Source organism: Artemia franciscana, chromosome 2 (genome assembly GCF_032884065.1).
Source record: "Artemia franciscana chromosome 2, ASM3288406v1, whole genome shotgun sequence".
Taxonomy (NCBI): domain Eukaryota; kingdom Metazoa; phylum Arthropoda; class Branchiopoda; order Anostraca; family Artemiidae; genus Artemia; species Artemia franciscana.
Genome location: NC_088864.1, coordinates 43253936 through 43278016, shown reverse-complemented (window position 1 = coordinate 43278016; position 24081 = coordinate 43253936). Strand labels below are relative to the sequence as shown.

The window sequence follows — 24081 nt, the reverse complement described above, 5'->3', positions numbered from 1 at the left end:
AGAACTAAGGCCAGAGAAAAAGAAACTGATAGGTACTTCAAAATACCTTCCTGGGAAATACTTTAGCCTGTAGACACATCCCTGAAAGTTTCATTTTCCTAGCCTAACCTCTTTCAAAGATAGCCAAAAGTAGCTAAAGTAAAATTTTACCCCTACTGTATCTTAAAAATCCAGTTTAAATAGCAGTCTCAACAAATATAGACTATATAAAAGGCTATAGGTATTGGCCTAATCATTCTAAATTTTTTCCAACTAATAATTATAGGATGGTTTAGAAACTAGGCCTGTTTGATATAATAACATTTGACTAACTCACCAATTTGATAGCTGCCTCCCTAAGAATCAACCTTTTTAATAACAAAAAAACTTTTCTTCTGACTCCTTATGAAGCTTAGCCTATGCAAGACAGGCCTAGAACACCAAAAACCCTTTAGATACTAAGGAATATGCATAATATTACTTACAGGTCACTGAAAAGCTAAGATTATTTCTATTATTTACAGTTTCCTTGTCTTTTCTCTAGACTTAACGATTTCACATGTTTATTCATTTAAAAAAATATATAGCATTGACGTCACAATCCTCAAATAATCTTTTTATTTGGGGGTTATAAAGTGCCAGCCCACGGACAAGTAATCTTGAGCGTTTGTGGGGATAATCGACTAACCTCTGACGTCATATGTGTCTAAAGAAACGCTTGGATTAATCAGATTAATAATCGGACAAGTAAAGAAACGCACCCTCTACTACCCAAAACTCTACGGGACCAACGTCAAAATCAGCAGAAAAGGACACTTATAGTGTCCCCTGAAAAACTTTCGGGTCTAATAAATTTTCTGCTCGTGCCGCTTTCTTTCGCTCGTCGTTTTTTTTTCCCTGTGCAGTGATTACGAGGATCGTTTACTTATGAAATTATCATTACTAAAGTGGCCAGTCTTTTTCATTTAGATTGCGCATAACTCCGATATTTGCAATGATAAAAGCAAATAGATCATAGTGTGATTCAAAATCTATATGATAAGAATCCATTCTTAATTGATTGAAAGTGAAAAAACATGTTTTTTTTTAAATAAGCAATGGTTTGAAAAAAAACAGCATTCCCCCCATCTAGACCTTTTTTTAGCTGAAATCAATTTACTGAGCTGCACAAATCATGAATATACACGGTTTCGAGCATTATTTGATTGCTTTACGAAAGTGATAGGTATAGATAAAAATTCCTATGAAGCAACATCCAAAAAAAGAAAGAATTGGCGGTCGTAAATGTTAAAAATGATCGTGTTTGCGAAAATATTTGGCAAAAATCAATAGCAGAAGATCACAAATTATGCACTGATTATTGATTAGTCACTCTAAAGGCTCAGTGTCTTCAGCAGTAGTTGAGGACTCGCAGTAAGAGTAGTTGTAGTAGCACGTGCATAGCGCCTTTTGTTTGCTTAAAATCACTCTCATATATACCGAAAGTTTCAACTTAATACTCTATACCATTCCTGAGATATTGCTAATATTGCCTTTTGGAAATCTTGCGCATATTCGTTTTGATTTACTTGAATCTCCTCCAACACATTCTCAGGCGATTTCACCTTAATAACATTTGACTTTACTATCGGTACTAATGGTATGCACGTTGTGTCTTTTGGTTAGTTCAGTATTCCCCTAATCCCCCACAACACGCCTTTTAAGTTTCAACTTAATACCCTAAACCGTTTCTAAGATGCTGCTGATTTACCCTTTTGAGAATCTGTATGCACAGAGTGTGTTTTTGCTTAGTTCCCTACTCAATATTCCCTAATTTACCTTAACGCCCTTGGACTTAATAGTTGTAGTATTAAGAGTAGTAATATCCCCTAGCGCAAGAAAGTGAGCAGTCAAGACTGACTGGAATCAAATTGATGCGTATACTTACCATGCAATAGTAGACGTGAATCTTGCCAAGATTAAAATACCTTTCCAGTTACTAGAGCAGAATACACCGAACAAATATGTCTGAACATATACTGAACATAAATTTCACATGCCTTAAAGTGTGCGGAGAAATCTGCTGTTTCTATTTAAAAAGTTAGACTCGGTACGAAAGTCTCGAAGTGGTCTTAAACTCAATATTCCCTAATTTACCTTAACGCCCTTGGACTTAATAGTTGTAGTATTAAGAGTAGTAATATCCCCTAGTGCAAGAAAGTGAGCAGTCAAGACTGACTGGAATCAAATTGATGCGTATACTTACCATGCAATAGTAGACGGGAATCTTGCCAAGATTAAAATACCTTTCCAGTTACTAGAGCAGAATACACCGAACAAATATGTCTGAACATATACTGAACAGAAATTTCACATGCCTTAAAGTGTGCGGAGAAATCTGCTGTTTCTATTTAAAAAGTTAGACTCGGTACGAAAGTCTCGAAGTGGTCTTAAAATCCTGCTCTTGGTGCCGCATGTGCAAGTGCAAAACACTAAAATTAGTTTTGGATTGAGTGTGATCATCCGAGATTTGGTATCGTAATTACAATTCGTTTATTTGTCAAGCATAAGTTTGCCAAAGTCCTGTCTAAGCATAAATGTGGAACGATCGATCAGCAAAGTAAATTAGTTAAAAATTCTGAAACTTCGATCCTAGAGACGGAGTGGATGTCCCATTTGACTTCTGAGTTTCGCCTCCTGATAAAGAGCTTGGTGAAAAGTTCAGCAAAGAACTAGACAAAGGTCTAAAGTTACCTGGCTCTAATGTTGGTTACATAATGACCATCAAAAATCTTACTGTCGCCATCCGTAAGCTAATAAAAAACAATCGCGTGGTCTTGACGGACTCAATGATTTGCACCTTACATATGGAAGTGACTATCTTTTGTGTCATATTGAGCTTTTGTTTCAGATTATCTTTAATACTGGTCTTGTGCCTGATATTTTTTGTACCGGTATTGTTATTTATGTGTTAAAAAAGGGGGGAAAATCCGGCAGATTGTATGTCTTACCGTAATATAACTGTTTCACCTGATCTGTGTAAACTGATGGAAATGCACGTTATTGATGATATTTCAGACAAATGTCGTACTCCTGATAATCAATTTGGTTTCAAAAAGGTATCGGTCGCGAGCTTGTCTATTATTGTGTTGCGAGAGCAACACTTGGGTTTTGCTATGTATTTTTTTTACTTAGCACCCCGATTTCAGCTTATTCCTAGAAAGTGGTAAGGGTCTAACCTGTGCGGTTTTTACGGAAAGTGTGAACCTTAGGCTGGATTGATGAATATGGATTTGCATCTAGGAAAGCTTCGTAGAACTCTTGCCCTAGGGCCAAAAATCTATTGTTTCTACCCATCTCTGTTCGTGATTTCAGCTGAGTTTATCATTCAGTTTTTTGCACTTGGGATTGTGGTAGAGAAATGGTATCAGATGTGCCTCTTGAACTTTAAAAGTTCTTTCATTGCTAAAGAAATTAAAGTTTATCCTTTGCTCCTTTCTAAGTGATGACGTTAGAAACTTGGCCTACGGCAAAAAAGTCAACTTTTGAACTAAGACAGATAGTTTTTTTTTCGACGACAGTCGATAGCTCTTGATGAGCTGATCAAAGTACATATCATCGATTTTTCGTAGAAAAATCCTTTCATGAAATATATCAGTTTGAAAGTTTAAAGGGGTTGACAGCTTCAGTAGTAAAGTACACACTGAAACCCAAAATAGGCCGATACCAATTGTGAGACAAATAGGGGAATTTTAAGCAACAATCGACTATTAGCTCATAATCATCTTCGGCAATGAGGGTTCACAACTTTTGCTATTTGGTGTACCTATTATTTGTTTTCTGTGTATTTGATGGTAAGACCAATTTGGTTCCAGTGATAAACGATGTAGGGGACTTGTTTATTTTAAGTTCCTTACAAATTAATAGCCTTAGCGCTTAATAGAAGCGAGGAAACAAAACCAAAATGTTTGTCTCGCAACACTTCTCTCGGCGAAGCCAAACAAACGTTGCCGCAACACCTCACGTTGCACATGCGACGCAGATCTAGTATTTTAGATAATATGCTTATAGAAACTGATGAGTTAAATGAGTGCATTTTTCTGGCAGGTCATATCCGTAGGGCATTTGACTCCAGAATACGCACTCAGCTATTACTTGCAGCACGTAAACGTGGCGGGGACCGGTTGGTTATTTTACCTTTTCGTAATATGTATAGTAAACTTTCTAACCGAGTTAAAGTACCTTCTAGAAGTGGGCAAATTATTCTGCGGAATTCAGTACCAATGAGGAAAGGGATCCGACAGGGTACTATTTCGTCACCACTGCTGTATAATAATAGCGTCCCTAAGAGCCAGAATTCAGTAAAAATTAGTTTCATTTTCCGGGGAATGGATCTCTCACTGTTGAATTATACGGATGATATTTTAAACACGAGCCGTTGCCTTTCTAGAATTGTAGAAAATTTCGGTATACTTAGCACAGCTTATAAACAAATCGGTTTCGCATTTAATACTACCCAAAGTGTTTATTTAGGAATGCCTATTGGATCGAATAGGGTTTTTACACGTGCCCTACAGATAAATCGTTTTGGAGAAAAGATGAAAGTAGCGTATGGCATTCTATCACCAAGAAAAAAAAATATAACCAGCATTTCATTCTGCTCAATTTAAGACCATGGACGAGGAATGTGTCAGTTTGGTGTTGCAGACCCCAATACAGCTCTTATTAGGCGTCATACAGAATTTTTAGTCAATTGGGCCCAGTAGCCTTGCCATCGTGATTCTTCCTTAAGTGTCCTTGTGTATTTATATAGTTCCCAAGTTTATATTCTTTTTTGTTTATTTATTTGCTCCGCTTGTGGTCTTGTACCGTTTTTCGAATGGGCAATAAATGTATCTATCTATTTATAAACGTATGCGTACAAAATACATGTATGTTCTACATGTATTTTGGAATATGGGTAGAGTTTTCTTAATCCCATTTTTTTCTTTCAAATTTTAATTTGTCTTAGTTTCTCTTTGGCTGCTCAACTTAAACGTGGGGAGAATTTACCGCCGAAGGTTTTTTCCGGGGTGGAATACGGCAGACCCCGGCTTTGCAACCTAATTTTCACTCAAAGTCAGAGCTTCGCTCATTTCTGCACCACCTCATCACAATTCTGCTGCTTTGACTTTAGTTGTTGTTTCATATTTTGCATAAAATCAAGACACAGCTTATTTTTTGCTCGAACCAGAAGTTAGCTCATTTGGTGTCGAGTCAGGATTTTGCCCTTTTTCCTACCAAGTTAGTCTGCAGCTTGGACCTAGCTCGTTCTCGCACAAAGTTCGGACTAAACTTGTTTTGTACCAAGTCTGTTCAGTTGATAGGCTTTGGCCCTTAAGCCTGGATTCACTAAAAAAGAGGACCCTTATCTAACGGCCGTCACATGACATCTGTTAATAACAGCAGTCTTTACGGTAGCCAAAATGTGGTTTCCTTGAAGGTAGTGCGGCCATATGCAATCGCAGTCATTCAGCCGTCATCACTTAGTATATGCAGATGATGATCAGCTATCGGGTGACGAAAATAATCGCGTGGAAGAGAGCTTGAAGTTTAAAAATCATGGATCTAGAGCAAAATCTTAGGTGAAGAGGGGCAATGTGATAAGGGCGCCAACTATTGACCAAATTGACAAGTTTAGTTTAAAAAAGAATGAAAACCAGAAAAAAACGGAGTAATGGCACTGATTTTTTTTGGGTGGGGGAGAGGATTGGGATTCCCCTGGATCTGCCAATGCCATCTGCATTTTAATGATGAGATGTAGGTATTTTCTCGATATCTCCTATTGAAAAATACTTTTTTGGTATTTTTGTTGAAAGAAAAACGACTAAATTGCGGCCCTAGATTTCAAAAACATATAGACCCTGCACTTCCACTTGCAACAGTCTCCCGAGGGTTGCCAGACCCTAACATTTGTCTGTGGATTCTTGTAAAAGAAAATTTTCCAGATCCATCATATTTTCTTTTAGTGGTCTGAGGCCATAAAGGGTTTTGCAAAACCAGTATTTATAAAGCTCAGTGACAAACAAGGGTTTGGTCCGGCTCTAGGGGAGGGGGGGGGGGTCAGATTATTTCTCCTTCGGAAAGGGAATGTTGAAGTACATTTTCATCTTTGTAATGGCGTGGATTAGAGTATTAAAAAGCAGGGGGCTCAGAACCGATCCCTGTCTTACACCGTTTAAAAGCCGTATTGGTGACGATAAACTTCCATCAGACAGTTTAACACGAACTGAACTATGCAACCACAAACGTGACAAAAGAGCTACTACAAAAGGGTTAACTCCTTGGTCCGAAAGTTAGGAAGAGCTGAGAATGTACAATAAAGATACTGCATTAAATATAAAAAAAAAATATCGGCTGATTCCGAGCGTGAGCTTTTGCCATTATTTTATTCATTAGCCTGTACACAAACACAAAACTCATTCTTTTAAGAAAACACAACTGATGTTTCTACAACATTATAATCTAATATCATTTCAGAAAGTGGTACGCGTTGAAAACCTTACAAAAAGTTCCCGACACTGTATGGGACACTAACTAGCCCACAATTTGGGGCTTTTTTCAAATGTACGGACCAACACTGCTACAAGACATAGTGACCGCTCCCGAATCAGTACACATCTGGAAGAATAAGACGATGTGCTCAAGGAGTAGTGACGACGCATTACGAAGGTGTTCGATAACAATTTTATCAATGTTGGGCACTTTGCCGGCCATACCTTCAGCTTCCAAGTAATATGCCTCATGACATTTTGTTCCACAGCAAAATAAATTCCTTTTTGTCATTAAGAAGTTTAGCCCACATTTGAGCTCAGTCCTACACTTATATTCATGAACTACGTTCTTTGACTCAAAAACAGATTTGTAATGCTCAATCCACTTATCTTCAGTTAAATTATCTGAATGCCGATACTTATCATTCTGCTTAAAGAACTACCACACATCACAGGCGAAAGAAAAGCTTGTATAGAAGCCTCTTGCGCTTGCACAAACCTTAACTTGTCAACTGCTCTATTATAAACTTTTTAGCAGCTCGAAATGTGGTAAAGACGAGACCAGATCAAGGTCTGTCACACTCACACCAAACTTTGCATTAGAACTTTGATCGACGTTTTACATCTTCCACATAAGGATTTTCTTCCCAACCCTGTTTGCGGTCACTACTCGAATGCAGCCTTAGGAGCGGCTACTGAGTGCACCACTTTCATTACGTGGACTATATCACAAAAATATAAATCCAATGCTAAGGTATCAGACGAACCATGCTTTAGTAAATAATGCGGAACTTTGATTTCCTATAGAGCTTGGTCACAACTGGCCTGATACAGATCTCGGTAATTTTTTTTCTATTCAGTTTTAGATTAAAACTCGCTGGTTCTTGGCCACCCATGCTATACTCAGAATGAATGTAACTAGGATCCGTAAGGTTATGATTGGCAAGTATTTGGTCAATGCTAGTGAAACTTCCGGAGTTATGGATGTAATTTATTGATCTATCTTTGGAACAGACGGGTAGATCGTCTGGTACACTGGACAAAAATCATTTCTGCAAATTTACTACGAGCACTGCCTGAGATACCATATTGTAATTCTCAACATACGCGCCGATCCCCAAGTTTGTTCAGACGTCGCAAAAGTTTCCTACAAGCTAGGAATATCGTTTGTCAGAAAGCACAGTGTTCATGTTTGTGGTTGTCGTATTACATCATTCGAAGCCTTTCTTCTTGGTATTTGTCTCAGGGAACTTTTTCTTGATGTATAAATGTTTAAAGTTAAGCCGCTCGGCAGTTCGGTCCTTCAGCCCTCACATAATTCCAAGTCAAGTTTTCTGGAATTTTCTTCCCAAGTGAAATTTTTAAGATTTTTGTGGTCTATAAAATTGTTCTAAGATTATTTTACAGGAGTTTAACAGTTTCTGGCTTGAACTCTTTAGCTTTAAATTCAGTGCAAGGAAGTAAACACAACTTTACGACCCTCTTTGCAAGCATAAACCCACTGCGTAGACACAATATCACTTCTACTTGCTCACTTCGCTGCTATTAGTAGCCCCAGTATTTGACCGTCACGCAGTTCTTGATTTGATAGTTTAAAACTATTCCAATGGTTCTAAGATTATTTTGCAAAATAATTACATTTCGAAATTCAATAGTTTGGCTGCAAATTTCTCGCGAAAGACAATAGCTAAGTTTGGACCTTCGGCTTTTGCTAGCCCATTCTTAGAATAGTGAATATCCCGCTCCACAGGCTTTTTGTGTTTCTCTTCCACTTTTACTGTCATACAAATTCCGAGTTTTTAAGAATTTTCTTTGCCAATGAACCTTTTGAGCAGATGATTAAGGACTCACTCGAAAGCAAATATTTATACATGTTTTTTTTTCTTTTTTAAACTGGTAGTGATAGTTAAAGATAAAACTGCAGAACAAAGACAAAAAATGTAAGTTTGGGTGCTCTTTCTGGAATAAGAACGCAATGAGGCATGAGTACGGCCAAGCCAAATTTCATAAATTATTTTTTACAAGAAAATAGCTAAACAGCATCTCAAGACAGGGTGAAATATATCACTTGCCACAACTCACAAAATTTTTGACGCTTTATTAATTTCAATTTTCATGTTTCATCCTTCGATATTGCAATTTTTTTGCAAGCTTTGCGTAAAAAAAAAAATAAAAAAAAATGTGATAAAAAATTACCTCAGAACGTATTGGTGCTTTAGGGATTCTATCACCCCGTTATTTTAGTTAAGTGCCAAATTCATATTACCAAAGTAAAATCTAAGTACTTAAACCACACTTCCATCATACTTAAAATTCGACAGTTAGAATGATATCGCTTATGCTTTATCTTACAGCCTAGCAAAAAAACACAAGGGTTAAGGCGCAAAAATTGAGCCTGATTAAGAAACAACCAACTAGAAGGAGTCATATACTATACATGTATTTTCAGTTTTTGATATAAAATGTACAAAACTCGGTGCTTAAATTACATTGCAGGGCCCACAGATTCTTCACCACCAACATTCTGAATCAAAGAGATGTTGTCACCCTTCAACAAGATACGACCTGAAAAACATTTACATAAGTAAAAGAAAGACAGATTGATACACGAGAGAGAGATATATATAGAGAGAGAGAGAGAGAGAGAGAGAGAGAGAGAGAGAGAGAGAGAGAGAGAGAGAGAGAGAGAGAGAGAGAGAGAGAGAGAGAGAGAGAGAGAGAGAGAGAGAGAGAGAGGAGAGAGAGAGGGAGAGGGAGAGAGAGAGGTCCCGGGGCAAGGGCCGTAAAGGTAATTATTTAAACTTATGCTTAATAATGAAAAAGGGGGACTTGCGAGATGTTTCAGGAACAGCTAAGGGTATCAAGTAAAAACTTTCCAGAAATATAAAGGAGGATGTTGAATTAAATCAAAATATACTATATGAATTCAGGTTGTCAAGAAGACGTATCTGCATTATTTTAGGGAACAGCTAAAGGTACTGAGTTGAAACTCTCGGTGAATATATGCTACACGCATCCATGCGTTGAAATGGTGTATTTGCAGCATTTTAGAAAGGGTTAAGATAATTAAGTTGAAACTTTCAGTGAATGCAGAAAGGGGAGGGGTGTTAAACTAAATCAAACAACAAATCAAATAATCAAACTTGAATCCATTTTGTCAAAGGGCGTATTTGCAATTTCACAGAGATAGCCAAAGGTCTTAAATAGGCACTTTCAGTGAATGTTGAATTAAAGCCAAAGACACTAGCTGCACCCAGGTTATCAAAAGCCCAAGGGTAATCACAGGAATAGATTAGGGTAATTAGTTGAAACTTTCAGGGAACGTTGAGGCGGATGCTGAGCTAAATCAGATAGATGTTGAAGTACGCGCATCAAGGTTGTCAAAATTGAGGATTTGCAATATCTCAGTAGCGTCTAAGGGTATTAAGCTGAAACGTTCACGGAAGATTGAGGGGGATTTTGAACTCAATCAAGAGACACTGAATTCATACAGGTTGTCAAAAGGGCGTACCAGTAATTTTGCAGAAACACCCAATGGTATTAAGTAGAAACTTTCAGTGAATGTCGAATGAGTGCTGAATTAAATAACAAGACACTAGCCATGCCAAGGTTGTCAAAAAGGCGTATCTCCAATACTCAGGATCGACCAGGGGTAATTAGCTAAAACTATAAAGGAAAGTTGAAGGGGATGTCAAACAATTAAAAGACAATATTTGCATCCGACTTGTCAAAAGCTGTATCTTTGTAGTAGTTAAAGATATGCCATTCATTGGGTTTGACATTATCCATCAAAAGCTAAGAGCCTGAAAATGGTGCCTAATTTTCAAAGGTTGGGGAAGGATGAGGACACACTTAAAAAGCCAAGCAATTTCGATGAAAATCACACCATCAGATTCAGCATATCAGAGAACCGTGTTGTAGAGGTTCAAATTCCTATATACCAAAATGTAGAATAATACATTTTTTGCCAAAAGAAAGATCACGGATGCGTATTTATTTTTTTGAAAAAAATAGGAGGGGAAGGGGTTTAAACCCCCTAACCTTTGCCCTGAATACGTCCTTGATAATTGCTCTTGATTAAAGGGAATATTTCTGATATACACTTTTATTATGAACGTAAAGAGTAACATTAACCCCAAATGAGCAGAATTTATTCCGTATACGAACGAATTCTCCCCCTCCTTGATCCAACAGGGAGACCAAAATAAGTGATGTGGTCAGTTGGCTTGATCCAACTGTTCTCGAGATAAATGTCCACTGGCGGTACTTGCTTCCAGTAAAAAAAAATACAACTTCAGATTTTCAAGATTGAATTCAAGACCAAGTTCTGCAAACTCAGGTTTGCGATGTGATGTGAAACAAACAGCGATGTGACAATATCGCTAATGCACTGGATAGTGCTACTCAAGTTCAGAACATCGTCTGCATAGCAGAGGAGAGACAAATTGAGATCAGCGAGGATGTAAGACGTGGGAGCACTGTTGAATTTGAATAGGAAGCATTCCTGAAGAACTTTAAGACTTTAGTGTAAAGAGCGGAGGTTGAGGAAGGGGCAGACCCTTCATATATGGAATCATTTCTGTTTGTTTTAAGTTTTAATATTGCTCCTTACCTCCAGTTGAAAAAACTAGTTTTTCTTATATAATAATTAAAAAAATCACTTACCAAGTGTCCAGCTGAATTACTTTTTTTTTTTACATACAATAATGTAAAGATTTTATTCAAAAAAGAGTCATTGGGGAAACAGAGATCTGTTTTTTAAATCGACATCAATTCTTTTTTAAGACAGTAAAATATATTTTTATATATAACAGACATACATTTATCTAAACACATCAACAGTTACGACAACAGAGATATCAGGTTGGGCTCCAGACAACAGATTACTGATATAATGCAACACTTTAATTCGACTAATTGAAAGATCCCCTAGCCACGAATTTTACGAAGAGGTTGTTCCACAAAACTACGGCTGATCAAAAATTCGACTTAATATTGAAAATTTTCCTAAAATTATAAAAATTCCTAAGCGGAAAGTGTTTAAATGCTGCACAGATTTCCGAGATTTTTTTTTTGTTATCAGTGTGTTTTTATAAATCACTACCTAAAATGCCCCATTTCGCGGGTTTTTGTCACACCTTCTAATTGCTATGAATAACAGCTTGGGCCTTAGGAACTCGTTTTCCACGGGCATTCAGCCCTTACACGTGGAATGTCACTTTAACATGGCACTCAACTTTGTTTTGATTGGACGGAACTGAGGCCAACAAACCTTGCAAATAAGACCTAACATAGACTGGAAATCGACATGCTGAAATGTCTATCTACCATAACCTCAGTCCCAGTTGGTAAAATGCCTCTAAAAAAAAAAAGATTGTTGATGGGAATTGTTAAGACATGGAGAGAGCCAACAAAAACTATTTCAACTTGTTACTTTTGTTTCTGCCATGTCTATGGGTGTAAGCCCAAAAATTAAAAACTAATCTCTTAAAACTACTACATTAAAAACTAACTAATCTCGACAAAGTTTCATTGACATACACCATGTTCATCATGAATCTGATTCGTCAGTGCCTTTGCTTCCAACTGAATTGCCAGTCAAAACTTCAAAAAATTCAGAAGTTCATTGGTCTAGTACTGAATACAAATTCCATGAAGGCATTTTCCCTCTCAGGTTGAACTTTATGATCTCACTAAAGATCTGTTTTTCAAAATATATGGATGAATTGATGGCCTCCATACTGTAAAACACTTATTAATCAAAGAAATCTCTTTTTAGGGGTAGAGGAATCGAGAAAATGAATTGTTCTAATACTTCGACAAAGAAGAGAGCCTGGTCTACTGTTCTGTTGGTGCTGGACTGATGAGAAAATTAAGTATTACCCAGTGCAAACATTTCTACCGAATCTCAATTCATCTCCCGATGAAACAAAAAGAAGATCCTGAAACTACCGAAAACTATGAATCTCTGGAAAACGATATTTTTTTAATATTCTTTGTTTGTTTTTTTCGGATGACGGTAGTACAATTTGAATTATTTGGCACATGTATAAACAATATTAGCTCTACCTCTGGTTACATCAATTTTCTGCTTTTGACCTTTTTTGCACCTCCAAGATTTGTTTATATTTGAACCATAAACTAACCGCAGGTGTTCACATGGTCGAAAAGAATGAGAGCTAGTAAAATAAAGCATCCAGGTGAACCTGTGTTTTCGTGTCTGATTTGTTCAACGGAAGTATGCTTTTGTTCCCTCCTCATGTCATCCATCTCCTGTTGAATTTGACGAACAGATCTTGTTCAGCTCTGCAATGGGACTAGAGCAAAACTGGACGAAGAGGATGACATTTTTGTTAAACATATAGTCAATTTCATGAGGATAGAAGGTGAGCATGAGTTCAACCCCCCTATCCTCGTGAAAATGGACCCTAAAAACTATCTACCGATTTTCTGCCGAAAATAGCCGACATTTCACAAACTTCTTAGAAAGAAAAGTGATACCGGCCATATCAAAGATGAATCGAGCATGTAAATAAGATCATCGAAATGGAACCTTAAAGTTTTTCTTCTTCATCATGGAGTCCACCATGCATACTCGGAATTGCTCCCTGTTTCACGTTCAACGCTTTTGGCTCATCTTGAAGCTTTCAATACTCATCGGTAACACTTGGATATTCAATTGGTTTGTACTGTTGATCAAAAACAAGATACTGTAAACCTCTCAGAAGACAAATTTAGGGGAGAAAAAGAAGCAGTTTTCAAGACTATTATAAAAGATGTGCGAATGTTTCAGATACATGTGGAAAACTTTCCAAGATTTATCCGAAGCCAAATCAAAATAGAAAATCTTCGTTGGTCCACTTAACAACATGTTTACGAATCAAAAAGACCCAAGACAAGCAAGATAATGAAAAAAAGGCACTTGGAACATCTTCAAAGATATCACCAGTAAACTCCTGGGTAATCACCAAAATCTTAACTTATTCTGCTTGACAAATTTCAGACACTGGGTTGCTCAATGAGATTTTTTTGCTCAGTTAAATTTGTTTCAATCTCTCATACGCATTATATTTGCTCCTCTTAGTTAATAATCTATTTTACGTAAGTTACCTCGGTATAACAAATTAAATAGTATGTTGTTTGTTTTTTCCCTAGAAGAAATATAATAATTTGATGTAAAAACTTTAAACTAAAGGTAAATTTTTTGCTTTTTTTGCAATATGAGGCAACTTGTGCAAACTAGCAATAGCGGTTTCCATCCATTTAAACCAATAAATACACTGTATTCTAGATAAAATAATTTGGCTTACAAAATCTGATATTTTTTTCTGTTGATCCAAATGGATTAAAGCACTATAGCTAGATAGCACATACCACAAGTACCATATTTTCTGTATGACAAATTTTCGCCAAAATATCCATCAACTTTCCGAAAAACTCCGACGTGGTGAAAAAAAGAGTCGTTTTCCAACTCGATACGCCAAAAGTGTAAAATCAGAAAAATACCCCTTTCATTTTTCAAAAACTTCAATTTTTTTATGCTACTGTTGCTCTTATGACAAATTAAAAACACACTGTTCAGAATAAAATCTTTTCAGTAAAGCGTACATGCCACTCTAACCTCTTTTGGGCTTCATTTAATCATTTATATTTCTGTTTATTTTTTATTTTTAACATATTATGACTTTTATTGCTGTTCCGTTTGATTTTAGATATTGCTTTTACTTTTCTTTTAAAGAAAGTTCCTTATTTTTTAAGCAATAAAGAAAAATCATAAGCTCAGGACTATTTATTCTAAAAATCAGTGATTAACAATTTCCCCAGTTAGTTCAATATAAATCTTTCAGGGATAGGTTCCTTGGGTTATGTAAACTCAATACTGATGCAGCAGGGGAAGGTTAGAGGAAATTGGGATTTGAAGTTTGGTACTTTTTGTCTTTAAAAAGATTAGGGGGAGAGGGGGTTAATAGCTAATAAAAACTATCAACTAAAAAAGAAGGAAAAATTGAAATGTAACATCATAATAACAAGTGTGCAAGGGATAAAGTTCAAAGAGAGCAACAAAGTGAGCAAGGGGAAGCAATATCAGGCTACATATGCCAAGTGCCCAACTAGCCCATACTAGCAAAGGTAGGCTTTTCGTTTGCCAAGAGGCCCGCAAAATGAGTCTTTTTGGCAAGTACTTCTACAATATGAACAGCTGAAACAAAATGACTAAGACTCACCAATCTTTCTTCTTTCTCCACTTTTGATTTGAACTTCTTCAGCTTCATCTAGAACCAGATTCATGTATTCATCGAATCCAATAATGATACCCTCTACTCTGAGATGCACTTGCTCATACACCCAAACCTGTACTCTGCTTCTTGATTGCAAGTAACGAAAGATGAGGTTCTAAATATCTTTATGTTAAGGAATAACTTTCAAAGCTTCCAAAAATTAAAAATTAAAAAATGTACATAAAATAAAAGACCAAACGAAAAACATCAAAGAAAAATCGAAGATTAGAATGGAGCTTTGGCATCTTGTTGATCCTGAAGCATTATTAACATGTGTTTTTAGAACTTTTAGGAAAGAAAACTTTTTATACAAAAAGCACTTCATAGATGATTTCAAGCGTGTTTTAATCTAGTTACCTTTTGATCTACTAGTTCATTTCTTTTATTACTGAGATTATTTTTATATTGGTTTTCCTATGGTTCTGAAATCTTACACGAAAGCTATTTTTTACTGATAGCGAGATTGATCTCTCCTTGGCAATACGGAACCCGAAGTTTGATCTCAGTTGCAGAAACTGCAGGGCCAAGAATTCGATGCTGATGATGAGATTATGCAAAACTGGCTCCATTTTTACCTTATGACAGTGCAGTGGATACAATATCTGCTTAGGATTCCCAAGCTCAGAAAAAAAGCAAATATTTCAACAATGGTCTTCCCCTAACAGTTTTCAGCTTGAGAATTTTTTTCTTGGAAAAAAAAGAAGAAAAACATTCTGAAAATTTATATTTTTAAGACAAACTACTACAACTATTATTAGCTGCTCACTGCTACAAAAAGCTGCTTGAGGCCAGCACACCTGCACATCCTCCTCCTCTAAGCTGATCTATTGAAAGCTTCACTTTACGCTGTTCCCCATGAAGTTCCAATTTCATTTTCATCCTTTCTTATTCACCTCTTCCATTTTCTATTCAGAGAAGAGCTACTTTTTGTTTGGCCCCAGATGTATCACAAAAAGCATCATCTTAGCAATCTGTCATCCTTGAATGTGGCCTTCTCATTTTAGCAGTTCTTTCACTATAGTCCTGGAAACAATTCCTCTCGACAACATTAAATAGAGCCTCTTCAGCCATTTTAAGTGTCCATGTTTTTTTCTGCAGTCATACTTGACCACTGTCATTGATTTGGCTTCAAATATTCTAATCTTAATTTGTAGAATTATCTTCCTATTCTTTTGAGCTTTTTCCAACTGAACCTGCACTTTGGCTATTCAAATTCTGATATCTAAACTGTATACACCATCTTTATAAACAACACTATCCAGATAACTTAATTTATCTGCTTGATCAATTTTCTTTTCACCTCATTACCCTCATTCATTCCTAGTCTAGGACATTCAGTCTCCTTATTATTATTTTTCAAAACTGTTTTTTTACATCCTGAATCCTCAAAAATATCCAAGAACTCATTACTCTCACTAAAGTTTGTACCTAGGACATGCAAGTCATCCTCATAATCTAAATCTAGAAGATCTTAAGCTTCCCATTTGATACCATGTCCTCCCATAGCCTTGGCTCTGTTCTTAACCCCAGAATCCACACCAAATGAACAACTAACCTCACTTCCTACCTTGTCTGCAGCAGAATTATTCTTGTGGTCTCTTTAATTTACTTATCAAAGCTTTACTATCAGCTGAAACAAATGCTTGATTGAAATCTATAAAGCTGAGGTCTAAAGAAAATTATAAAAACTTTTTCAAAATCAATTGTTTCCATTTCCAACAATTTTATCCCAGTTTAAAACATCCTTAAAATATTCAATCCATGTCTCCTCACGACTTTTCTTATATCTAATTAAAGTCTCATTCCTATATGTGATAGGGAAAATTCATAATCTATACCTAAGTCTATATTCTTGGCATTTTTATCCATTGTCTCCGTTTCATTTCTCTTTTATTTGCACTTTAACGCCTTCTCCACTTCCCTTACAACACTCAGAAACTTCTTGTACAAATTCCTTGTCTCTTATACCAAACTTCTTTTTACTAATAATTTTAGCTGCCTTTCTAACTTGCCTCCCAAAGGCATCTTCTGCCAATTCGCAAACTGTCTTCCTAAAACTATTTCAACAGCCTTCTACATTGTCAAAATCTAAATTCTCCAACTTTTATTGGAAATTCCTTGGAAAAGTCTCATGCATGAGTCTATCAATGTACATAACTACCTGGAAAGTTGTTACCCTTCCTAAATTACAGCTTTGAATCCACTCTAGACACTATTAGATGTTAATCTTTAATTTTACCACCAAAAGCTTTTTTATCACACAAGTACCATGTTAAATTATGGGCCATTTTATGACCACATAGTTCCTTGATTATAATCAGATTAGCATGACGACAAAAATTGAAACCATCTCTTACCATTTCTATTTCCCTTCCAAGCACCAAGTTCACCTAGGGTGGGATAACATCTGTCCCTATCTATACTAACCTGGCCATTAAAGTCCTCAAATAAAAAAAAAAATCACATTTCTACCAGGGATCATGTCTATTTTTTCTTTAAACAGCATTTATATTGCAATTTTCGTATTATTTAAATAGTTATGGCCATAATAAACAAATTATTTCTACTAGTGCAGGTCAGGGAGTATTAACATCTTCTCAAGTCCAAACAAAGCACTTGCACTCGTTTGGAATCAAACAAAAAGAAGTTCCCAGGATCCCCATTGGAATAGAAGGTTTGTTTAAGACTGTGTCAAATATTGACCAATACATGGTTTTCTGCACTTGGTGATGTTCTCTTATTGACAAGAGTCATATCGTTCCCCAAGGAATCTCAAACATCTACCCACTGGCAAATTTAGGGGGGAGACAGTGGGAAACTGCATCCCCAAGATTTTTCTAGTGCCCTCATTCCATGTTTCACTCTTTTTTTTTTAAATAAGTCTGTCAATTTGGTCAATTATTAGCACCCTTGTCACATTCCCCCCCCCCCGAAGATTTTGCTCTAGATCCGCCTCTGTGTCTACTTCCTACTCATTATTTATTGCTGAAAAGTATTTTAGTACTTGGCTTACCCATTTTGTTGACTATAAGTCAGTTTTCATTGGAATAGAAAAGGAAGATGGGGGACACATTGATATTTCTGAACAATGTAATTAATGCAGCTTTGAAGAAAGGATTTAAGGCTTCTGCAATGTTTTTATGGCCTAATCCTGGAGAACATGCATGGGGAATAGGATCCAGGATAAAGCCTTGTATAATAATCTTGTATGGATAAATTGCAGGATAAATCTTGTATGGAGTTTCCTCAGTAACTGATGCCAGTTTGTATAGATGGATTACATACAATTTCAATTACATCCAGTTGTTTGTGGTGTCCCACAGGGGTCTGTTTTTTGGTCTGATTCTTTTCCAGATGTTCATTAATGATAGGCTTAATTGAATTCCCAATTGTTGTAATAGACAGCACAATAGTGCTGCCTTAAGTAAAGACTGACATGGGCACAATTTATTTTTGTTTATTTCCCAAGGAACTTTGTGAAAATGAGTTATCGCAGAAACTTCAGCAGGAGCACATTTGATTGGAAATTGAAAGTTTTTGTGCCCTATTTGAGTCAAAAGCGACCGGAGGGCAACCATCCCCCTCCCTCCCATGTCCATCAATTCCCTAAACAGATCCAGTCAAAATTTTATGACAGCCATTTTGTTCAGCATAGTTGAAAGGTCCAGCAACTATATTTATAGGAATGTAGAACCCCCCCCCCCCCAAAGTCCATGTGACAAGGGCTGTAAGCTGTGTAATTATTGTTTACATATAGTGTTTATTATTAAGAAAGGTGGGCATGTTTAGCCTTTAGTGTCCAAAAAGGCAAAGGATATTCAGGGGAAACTTTAATAGAATGCTGAATGGAGTATGTGCATACAGTTGTCAAAAGGATATAAATCAGGAATGACAGTGAATTAATTTGCAAATTCCAGAAAATGATAATGGGATGAATCTATTGACCAAAAAGGTAATTTGAATGCTACTACTACTACCATTACGATTACTGCTTCTATAGTAAGTACTACCAAGATTAAGGATATTGAAGTTGAATTCAAGGAAAGGTCAAGGTGAGAGTTGAAATAAATCAAAACATACTATGTGCATAAAAATTGTCAAATGGCACAGCAGCAATATCTTTGGAACAGTCAACCATATTAAGCTGAAACTTCCAGGGTATCATGACAGGAATATTCTACTGGCCAAAAGGCAACATGTTCATATTAATAATGTTACTACTACTAAGACTATTAATATGAAGGTAAAAATTTGAGAAAATATAGCAAGGAAATTTGAACTATACCAAAACACACTATGTGCATGCAGACTATCAAAGGGGCATATCTAAGGGATGGATTAGGGTATTAAGTTGCAGCTTCCAGGGAATACTTAAAGGGGAAGATCACTTGACCAAAAGACAATTTGTGCATTCTACATCTAATACTATTATCACTGCAACTATTACAGCTAAAACTACTACTTCTATTGCAACTAATACTAAGAGCATTAAGATGAAAATTTCAGGAAGCACTAAGGAGGAAGTTGAAATAAATTAAAACCCACTATGGATATACAGGTTATCAAAAGGGCATATCAGCAATACCACAGCTACAACTAAATGTATTAAGTTGAAACTTGTCAGGCTAGATGAGGTGAATGTTAAACTAGCAAAAGGCAACATGTTAATACCACTGCTGCTACTAGTACTAGTGCTAATAACACCACAAATAGTACTACTAGTACTCCTACAACAACTATGGCTAAGTGTATGAAGGTGACATATCTAGGGAATATTGAGAGAGGAAATTGAACTCAGTAACAACATTCTGCTTATGTTCAGGTTACCAAAAGTGCATATCCACAATATCTTAGGACCAACACAGTGTATGAAGTTGAAAGTTGCAGGGCTTATTGTGGGGGACGTTTGACCACCCAAAAGTGTAGTACTACTACTGATACTATGATTTCTGCTGCTACTAAGGCTAAAAGTATTAAGGTGAAACTTCCAGAGAATGTCTTGGAGGAGTTTCTACCAAATCAAAGCACACTATGTGTATGAAGGTTGTCACTATTACTACAGCTACAATCAAAGCTTAGGGTACTAAGATAAAAATTTAGGGAATGTTGAACTAAATCAAAGCACACAATGTGCATGCAGGTTGTCAAAAGGACATACCAGCAAGATCCCAGAAGCTGCTTGGGGTACTAAGTTGAAAATTGCAACATATTTTGAGGGGGGAGTTGGAAAGGCTAAAAGTGTTCTGTGCATACTGCTATTACTACTACTGAAACTAAGGGTTTAGGGCAAAGCATTTAGAAAATGTTTAGGGGATGTGGAACTAAATCAAAAATGTTAAATAGGTAGATTGTCAAAATATTAGATCAGCAATATCTTAGGAGCACCTTAGAGCATTAAGTTGAATTTTTTCAACAATTTAAATCCAGATTTACCAAACAAAATTTGTGCCTGTTCCTACCTTTTACTTTTCAATCTAATTTTTTTCTCTCTAATTTTGTATATTATTGGAGACCAACTGTCATTGTAACTGTTTTTATTATCTAAGGGTATTGTTAAGTTGAATTAGTATGTTCTTATTTTTGACCCAAAAGCATATAGCCCATGCCCCCTATATCAGAAATGGTACCTTTGTGAAGAAGACTTTATTCGAAAAGTCTACCTCAGTTACACCATTGTGCTATCTATCATCAGACCTTGGATTATAGGTAAGAAGTTTTCTTTTGTTCATTGACTAAGAAAGATTCTTTCAGTAAAGTCTGTGATGAGATGCTGAGAAAAATCAAAGGGCCTTTCAATCTTTAATGCAATCATGCTGTACTGCCAAAAAGTAAAAAGAATACAATTGAGCTCACATTCTAATTGGTACAAACAAATCACACTGAAATAAGTGCTGTTCCTCTTTGATAGGTTTGCAAAAAGGCTCAGCTCAAAGACCAGTCAACAAATAGAGACACAGTAAATATGTGTAATTTGGCTAAGCTATAGCTTTGGTATGACCATAGTCACCCACAAAATGGCTTAGTAAATGACTTGAGGCTCTATACAAAACGGAAATTCAATAGGGTGCTGAAATACCATAAGTTAATGCTGATCCAGAAAAAATGTGATCTATATTGCTTAAAGACCTCTCCAAAGTCTGGAAGTATAGCCAGTCTGTCAAAGCCCAGAGTAACAGTGGGCCTGAAAAAAGGTGGGTTGTACATTTTGCAAGGAACTTCAATGCACTCAACAAAAGGAGTTTTATGAAAAACTGATTGACCTTGTTCTTTCAAATAAGACAAAAATCTTGCCTATTTGCATCACCAAGTGCTGTTCATTCTTTGATTTCAAAATTAAACAAAAATTTACTGCCTCATTACCACCTTTTGTACAACAAACTCTTTGAGTCATTTTTGATGAGAGATATTGTAGAAAAATGTTCCACCCCTCATTGCCAGTTTGGGTATCCTCAAGGCTTAGGTGAAGAGCATGCTCTGTTTTTACTTACAAATGGGCTGAAGGATATTGAAGATAGAGGTGATTTCCTGGTCTTGTGTGCACTCAATGGTACATGAACTTATGACTTGTGTATATTTTCAGGTTTTGGTTGAGGCCCATTCAAAAGGTACTGATGCTGCATTATTTATTTGTTTAAGATACATGTATAGAAATCTGAAAGACAGAATTAAAGATGGTAGTCTACTAGTTCCAATCCTGAAAAATGTACACCAAGAAGGTTTGACTTCTCTAGTTTATACAGTTCTCCAGGATATACAGGTGCTTAAGACAATCTGAGCTGTACATTTATCTTCAATGGAGTTGATCTCTTGTCAGTTATGTTTGTGGATGACTTACTGAGCCTTTCTTGCACTTTCCAAGGATGCTCTTCAAGTTTAGAGCTTCTCCAAGACTATAAAAGAAATAAAATTCAAAAAGTCTATCCAGCTCAGAAGTTCCTTTTGTTAGCACCCTTACTTACTTAGGTATGCCTATTGGATTGTAAAGGTATGCCTTTACAGTTTACAGAGGTATGCCTTTTTTTTGTAAATTCAATTTTAAGCCCTTTATGGAGCCTCCAAGATGAAATGAGGTTAGTTTAGGTTAATAAGTGCTTAAATTTTAAAGTAGAAGCAATTATTATATTTGTAAAGAACATAAAAAATGCATTGAGCGGTATATTCACTTTATTGTTAAGCCAGTTATATTAACCACTATAAGTTTACAGTAAATTCAACTTTAAGCCCTTTATGGAGCCTCCAAGATGATAGCTTTATTTTTGTTTTAGATACAGCCTATACCTATATTTGTTAAAACTCATTTACCCATAAATTAATTGACAATGATAAAATTAAGAATCAGTAAATGCATGAAACATACATAACATGAGCTATAAATTTTGATTGAAGTTAGGTTAAAATTTAATTTCCAACAGGTAATTATTATATTTGGAAAGAGCATAAGAGAAATCATCAAGTGGTATGTTCACTTTACTTGTAGGTTAGAAATGTGGACTGCTCTATATATACCCAGCTTACCTATTATCTATTTGGTAAAATTCTAGTTGATTGACTTCTTGCTATCTCAGAAAGGGGTTAGGTTAGGAAAATGAAACTTTCAAGGATGGGTCTATAAGCTAAAGTATGTCCTGGGAAGGTATTTTGAAGTACCTACCTCCACTCCTTCTCCCTCTAGAGTGCCATGACCTTTGATGGCCTTCAAAAATATGTGTGTCATAAAAGTGAAACCTTGCAAAATAGATCTTCAGCTTGAATGAAGTACAGCAAAATATTTTTCAGCTTCATAACTTTGCTCAATCCCAATTTATAAGGTTTTAAAGATATAAAAAATACATTTTCTAAATTTTGAAGAACAAAAACATTGATATGGCTCAGAATTCCACTCAAATAACAAGAATTGTATTTTCAGAACTAAAGGCAGAGAAAAAGCAACTAGTAACTGACAATTAAGGTAAAATGTTGTTTTGTCAAAATTTCATATGGTATAGACCTGTAATGTAGGCAAATTTCAGGGCTCTCTAGAGAGAGGAGTGGAGGTGGGTACTTTAAAATACCTTCCCAGGATATACTTTAGCCTGTAGACCCATCCCTGAAAGTTTCATTTTCCTAACCTAACCCTTTCTGAGATAGCCTAGCAAGAAGTCACTCAACTAGAATTTTACTATTTATTTTGATTTATAATATTTCCTACAGCAAAGCTGATAAGCTACATTTTTAACACATATGCTAAGGGGTGGAAAATATCTATGAATTAGCATGAACCAAAAAAGGATACAATTGGCTGAACCATAACTTTCTGGATCTTTGGTCCTCCTTTAAAAGCCATTTTTGATTTCAAATGCCTTTAGCAGCTTTTAAAATTAAGTCTAAAATGGCTTCTGAATTCTGATGTTCATAAATCTTTTCTTCTTTTGAACGCCTCGAGTTAAACTATGCCGGCCCGGTAAAAATTTGCCGACCACTTCACCGACGATCACTTTACCGACGGGAGTAACACCGCTCTACAGTGTAGAGAGGAATTATAGGCAATGCAATAGCGCTGCCTAAGTAAGGAGCAATATATTTGACAATATATTATTTTTTGGCCTGGTTTTCTTGGACCAGGGCAGTTTGTATCGAAGGAGTTGTAGTAGAAACTTCAAAAAGGGCTCAATGGATTGGAAATTGCAAAACCAGTGCACTTTTTAATAGTCAAAAGTGATTGTAGGGCAACTAAACCCTCTCCCATGCCCACCCTCTCCCAAACACATCTAATCAAATTTTGAGATAGCCATTTTGCTCAGCGTGGTTAAAAAGCTCCTAAATTATATAATTGAGGATGACAATCCCCCTAAAGCCCGCAGGATAAGGGTTTCAAGTTATACCCTGGGGGAATATAATGTTTTTATAGAAAGCGTGGTCGTATAAGCTATGTAATGGGCTCAGTGGGCTGGTAGTCAGAAGTTCTAGTACCCTGCTTAAGGTTATAAGTAATCAGAGGGTGGATACCCTCTCCCTAGCCCTCGTACCTTCCCAAAAATGTATCTGATAGAAATTTTGAAATGACTATTTGTTTTCAGAGATACCTCATTTGATTGGAGATTGAAAGGGCTAGTGCCCTTTTTAATAATCAATAGCGATTGTAGGGCAACAAGCCTCCCCCAAGCCAATCAAAATTTTGAGGTAGCCATTTTGTTTAGCGTAGTTTAGAGGTTTGGAAATTATGTCTTTGAGAATGACCCCCCCTCTACAGCCCTCAGCGCATGGGTTCCAATTTATGTCCCGAGGGTATATAACGTTTTTATGGAAAGGGTGGTCGTGTAAACTCCAAAGGA

The 24081-nt window shown here is 36.2% G+C and overlaps 1 protein-coding gene across 1 annotated transcript; it reads right to left on the bottom strand.

Moving 5' to 3' along the window:
• Positions 1-8915: 8915 nt before the first annotated feature.
• LOC136042241 (probable small nuclear ribonucleoprotein E) lies at positions 8916-23210 on the bottom strand. Its single transcript, XM_065727184.1, has 3 exons — positions 23043-23210; positions 14717-14885; positions 8916-9056 (listed from the first exon to the last, which is right to left on the bottom strand). The coding sequence occupies exons 1-3, from the start codon at positions 23091-23093 to the stop codon at positions 8977-8979; spliced, it is 300 nt and encodes a 99-aa protein (XP_065583256.1). The 5' UTR covers positions 23094-23210; the 3' UTR covers positions 8916-8976.
• Between the last annotated feature and the right edge of the window lie 871 nt (positions 23211-24081).